We start from the raw sequence: 5,251 nt of genomic DNA on the forward strand, positions 1-5,251 counted from the left end.
GCCTCTGCCCGCCTGCGGGAGCCTGGCCGCCGCCCCAGCTCGGCGCAGCGTCGTGAGCACAGCGGAGCGGCGCCTTTGGGGTCTCCTTGCTCCTCTCCTCCTCTCCTCTCCTTTCTTCCTTTTCTTTCTTCCCACTCCTTCCTTCCTTCTGCCTTCCTCTCTCTCTCCCTCTTTTGTCCTACTTCTTCCCTTCCTTCTGCCTTCCTCTCTCTCTCCCTCTTTTGTCCTACTTCTTCCCTTCCTTCCTCTCTGTAGCTCTCTGTCCCTGACTCTGTTTGTATCGGGACTGGGGTTTAAAGCCAGGCGCACCCCCTTTTGTCTTCTGCCTTCTGAGATCGGGCCCCCCTAACTCACGAAGTTGCCCGGGCTGCGCTCAGCCTCGCCATCCTCCTGCCTCAGCCTCCCAGAGTGCTGGGATCACAGGTGAGAACCGCCACGCCCAGCCTGCGGGATTTTTTTCCCTCCCAACAAGGGCTTCCTGAGTCATCGCACACCTGTGCCAGGCGGGCGCGGCTGGTGTTGTATCAGAAGCGGAAATGCTGCGAGGTAGGCATCCCGGGCGGGGCCTAACCCCGCTGAGCTGTTCAACTGCGTCTCTGTGACGTGGGCTCCAGGCCAGGCGGCGACCCTTTAGACTCCAGTGATTCACACACTTTCCCCACTGCTTTGGACTCTTGCATTTGTCCGATTCATACCTGGAGAAGGGGTCATGTGCCTGTCACGGTAGCCCAGGCCTGTGGGTCCAGCTGCTCAGGAGGCTGAGGTAGGAGGATCACAAGCTTGAGGCCAGCCTGGGTCATGTAGTGAGACCCTGTCCCGAAAGAAAACGTGAATCCACTTTTACAAAAGGGTTGGGGTGTGGCTCAGCGCGACATCCCTGGGTCCGGTCACCAGTGCCACCAAAAGAAAAGGAAAGAACAGCGAGAAGCTTCCCTCAGCGTCGCTGTCTCCTGCCTTTAGGCGCCAGGCTGGGCCTACTTCCTGGGCGCGCTGGGCCTGCTCACCTACCAGTCCCTGGACGCCGTGGACGGGAAGCAAGCCCGGAGAACCAACTCCTGCTCCCCGCTGGGGGAGCTGTTCGACCATGGCTGCGACTCTCTCTCTTCAGGTAACTCGGCAGGGCCATGATCCCGACCGCTTACACCCAGGCAAACCCAGTGGCCTGCCGGGCCAGGTCAGGCTTTGCAGGAGACATTCGGGACCAAGTGTGGGTTCAAAGAGTAAGCTCCAGGACTCGCTTGGGTTTTCTGAGAAGCGTCTCGCTGTGTAGTCCTCGAACTCATGGAGATCCTCCTGCCTCAGCCTCCCCAGGGCTATGATTCCAGATGTGTGCCACCACACCTGCCTTAAGAATTCACTTTTTAAAGGATTTATTTTAACACCGGGGTTATGTTCCCTAAAACTGCTTTCCGAACCCACACGGATGGCGATCTCATGCAGTGTCCTGCCCTCCTGGTTTCAGTGCTGATGGCTGTGGGTGCCTCGGTGGCCGTGCGCTTGGGCACGCACCCCGACTGGCTGTTCTTCTGCTCCTTCGTCGGAATGTTCATGTTCTACTGCGCACACTGGCAGACCTACGTGTCGGGCGTGCTGCGATTTGGGAAGTAAGTGCGTCTCCGTGTCTGTGTGAAGCCGCTGCCCCATCTGCCTGGCAGGGAGGAAGCGTCATGCATCGTCCTGGCATCGCCCGGGGCTACGCTGCCTTCCACCGCCTCCGGTCATCTCCTGTGGCAGCCCACTGCTTAGCAGGGATTTTACTTTCCTTCTGTCCTCACCTTTCTAGCCCAGATTTACAGTAAACGAGGACAACTGAAAAATAAGGGATATAGAAAAAGGCTATGTGATATAAAGTGCTGGGCGTGGTGGTCATACCTGTAATCCCAGCACTCAGGAGGCTGAGGCAGGAGGATCGCCATGAGTTTGAGGCCAGCCTGAGCTCCATAGTGAGTTCCAGGTCAGTCGGAACTACATAGCCAGACTGTGTCTCACAAAAAGGAAAGGAAAGAAAAGAAAAACTAAATAAGCAGCGTCGGATGGGGGTAACAGAATCGTACTGTGGTTGTTTTAGGTTCCATCATCAGGTGTGGAAAAGGGACACACTCACCCCGCTTTAGTCACTGCCTGCAGGTTAGCGCGAGAGGGGAGGCCGTGCCTGCTGGAGACCCCTGCAGTCCCTCTCTGTGCCGTGTGCGACGCAGGGCTGAAGAAAAACTTAAGACAGCGTTAAGAGAAGGTGTGAGCTGTAAAGACACTGGCTCGTCTCCACTGCGTTCATTCTGTTTATTTTTATTTTTTGGTACGGGGATCGAACTCAGGACCTCGCGCTTGGGAGCCAGGCGGTGGCACCGCTGAGCTAAATCCCTGGCCCCACCGCGTTTATTCCTAATCAGGGTAAAGGTGCAGGGATAGATGTGCGGGGGTGAGATCGCCAAGGGAGCCAGAGCGGGTGAGGCTCTCAGGAGAAGCCGGGATGGGATGTGCGGTGTCACAAGGGCCCGGATCGTCAGTGCGGATGTTGTCTCGCATGCGCCCCACGGTGGCACAGGCCACCGCTCTGGTCCTGGTGTGGCCCCTGGGGGCTCCCGCGACCCTGCGCTGTGCTCCAGAGAGGCCCCGTGAGCCACGCGGCTCAGGCAGACGCTTCCTCGAGGAAGTCAGTGGAGGGTTCGCTCTGCAGCCCTTGGGCACCCCCAGTACTGCGGGCTCTGGCCCTGGTCGGGGCTGGGGTGCTACATGGAGGAGGAGCCTTCCCCGGCCCCAGGGCAGCCAGGGGGCGCCTGTCATCCCGGCACTTGGGAGGCTGAGGCAGGAGAGTCAAGGTGAGTCTGAGACCAGCCTTGGCTGCATCATGAATTCAGAGGCAGCCCCAACTATATATATACAGCCAGATCCCAGGTCGAAAAGCCCAAACCCAAACCAAACGGAAAAACCCAACAACAAAAATGGAGCTCAGGGAAAAAAAGAGGTCAGAGACACGGACTTAGGTCGCTGAGGTACCAGTGGCCGGCTTAGGGACGGTGTCGCTCCTCGGAGAGCGTAGAATTGAAGGTGGAATTCCGAGGCGGCCTGGGAGGAAGGCAGGGGTGACAGGAAGGCAGGGGTGACAGGAAGGCAGGGGACCTGGCTGGCCTCAAACTTCAGGGAGCGGGAGAGGCTGGGATCAGATCAGATCACAAAGGGCAAGGAAGTCTTGCCAGTGAATCTCTGGCCTGCAGCCCCAGGTGTGACAGATTCAGTCCCCGATCAAACACGTTCAGCAAAGAAGGGAGGCAAAGTCCAGCCTGGGGCGAAGCCTACGGCAAATCCAGAGCAGTAGGAAAATCAGTCCTGACTCAGCGCCAGCTGGCAGGTGCATGGGTCAGAGAAGTGTGCTGCCCGGACTCGTGTTTGGGAGGGAAATGGAGAGATGTTACATATTAGGGTAAAAATATCTGCAGAGCCAAAAAAATTGTAGTGATTGTAGCTACCAATAGTAAGAACAGTCTGTTCGTAAGTCTACTAGAAAAGACTATTAGTCAGAAAAGCTGTTGGAGTTTTCCCTAGTTGTAAGTGAAACAGACTTAGGATTGTTCAAGAATTTGCCCTAAATCAGCTGGCATGGTGTCACATGGCTATAGTCCCATCACTCGGGAGGCTGAGGCAGGAGGATGGCCCCATAGTGAGACCCTTCTCCAAAAAAAAAAAAAAAAAAATTTTTTTTTGTCCTACATCACAATTATTTATATAGTATGAATGTTATTTCTTCTCCTGATTTACAAGGGTAATGCATAATTGTAAAAATTCAAACTTTGAAGAAGTATTTAAAGCAGAAAAAAGTTTCAGTTATCTCAGTGAAATGTGCTATACAAGTTTTTCCCCTCTCTGTATTAATATTTATTATGTGGGGGCGCATGTGGCATCGTAGCCTTTTTTGTACTGCAGTCAGGCAGTTGACCGTTCAATGTGGGAACTGGGTGTGGTGGTGCACGCCTGTCATCCCGGCACTTGGGGAGGCTGAGGCAGGAGGATCTCAGCGAGTTCAAGGCTAGCCTGAACTACATAACAAGACCTCGTTTCAAAAAACTAAGAAAGAAAAAAATTTCAGTGTGGGCAGTTAAGGTAAATCTAAATATCTTTAGTATTGTAGCAGACATAAGCCTACGTGTTTGGGAATTGTGTTTACCAGCCTCTTCCTGTTCTCCGCCCTCCCTGTAGAGTGGATGTGACTGAGATCCAGGTGGCCTTGGTGATCATCTTTATCTTGTCTGCATTCGGTGGAGCCTCGATGTGGGACTATACGGTAACCCCAGCATTTAAATTCACGTTTAAGTGACTTTTTCAAGATTTAGGACAAACCATTGTGTTGTTAATTTTCTTCAGAAGACCTTAGCATTGCTAAGTATCCCCCATTCCTTTGTTTTGTGTTCCTACCCTGTGAATGAGCCTTAGAATGGTGCGTTTTCTCTGTGCGAGAGTATTTCAGGACATCAAGGAAAAGGACCATGTTTCCCTAAAAGGAGGGGAAACCCTGACATTATCTTTCCAGGCTAAAGTTATCTCGTAAGATAAGGAAGTTGTGAGGCTCTGGAAGACGCTGGGACTTGTCCCTGCACATTAGGCGGATTCGTCCGGATGGTCAGCGCCGCTCTGAGCGAAAGGCCGGGCCGGGATGGCCTGGTCTGCCCTTGCTCGCTCGGTGCCCGTGGTGTTCTGGTGCAGGAGGGCTCTTAGGAGACAGACCTCTATCACAAACTCCAGTTTTGCATAGGAACAAAACTTGCAAGGGGGCTGGGGATGAAGCTCAGCAGCACAGCGCCTGCCTAGCAAGCGCAAGGTCCTGAGTTCAAATCCCAGAACCAAAAAAAAAAAAAAAGGAAAGAAAATTGACAAACAGATGGTTCTGTCACCTGTCACCAGAACGAGGCCTGGCTAATGGACGACTTCACCGGCTCTCTGGGTGGGGAAAAATAAGTAACATTCATTCAGTGCTCACTGCGTCCTGCTCTTCCCATCTGCCTCCCTAACCTCGCGTTCCTGCACGATCCAGAGTGCTCTGAATGTTTTATAAATAAGTCGCAGGGACATGAGGTCATTTTTGGAGCTAGGAATTAATCGGGCCTTCGTGCCTGTGGTCACTTCCAGGGAAGACCAGTGACGGATGGCAGAGTCCCAGGACCCTGCGGTGGCTGGGGCACAGGGGACCCAGGACAGGGAGGTGACAGAAGTCCGTGTGGGGCGGCAACTCAGAGGTGGGGCGGGGAGCCCAGCTGCC

The 5,251-nt window shown here is 54.0% G+C and overlaps 1 protein-coding gene across 5 annotated transcripts in view; it reads left to right on the forward strand.

Moving 5' to 3' along the window:
* Positions 1–202: 202 nt before the first annotated feature.
* Positions 203–5,251, forward strand: part of Chpt1 (choline phosphotransferase 1) — a 14,601-nt gene continuing 9,552 nt past the window's right edge. For 4 of the 5 annotated variants that reach the window (XR_002025592.2, XM_019208532.1, XM_033763870.1 and 1 more), the window contains exons 1-3: positions 203–1,108; positions 1,463–1,604; positions 4,195–4,279. Coding sequence is in view for 4 of the 5 variants with exons in the window: in XM_019208532.1 (XP_019064077.1) it covers positions 1,468–1,604; positions 4,195–4,279 (222 nt within the window). In the remaining variant the exon portion in view is untranslated. The remainder of the gene's footprint in view (positions 1,109–1,462; positions 1,605–4,194; positions 4,280–5,251) is intronic. The other variant, XM_019208531.1, reaches the window with a different exon arrangement.

The sequence above is a fragment of the Fukomys damarensis genome, unplaced genomic scaffold, assembly GCF_012274545.1.
Source record: "Fukomys damarensis isolate Sample0158 unplaced genomic scaffold, DMR_v1.0_HiC HiC_scaffold_15, whole genome shotgun sequence".
Classification (NCBI taxonomy): domain Eukaryota; kingdom Metazoa; phylum Chordata; class Mammalia; order Rodentia; family Bathyergidae; genus Fukomys; species Fukomys damarensis.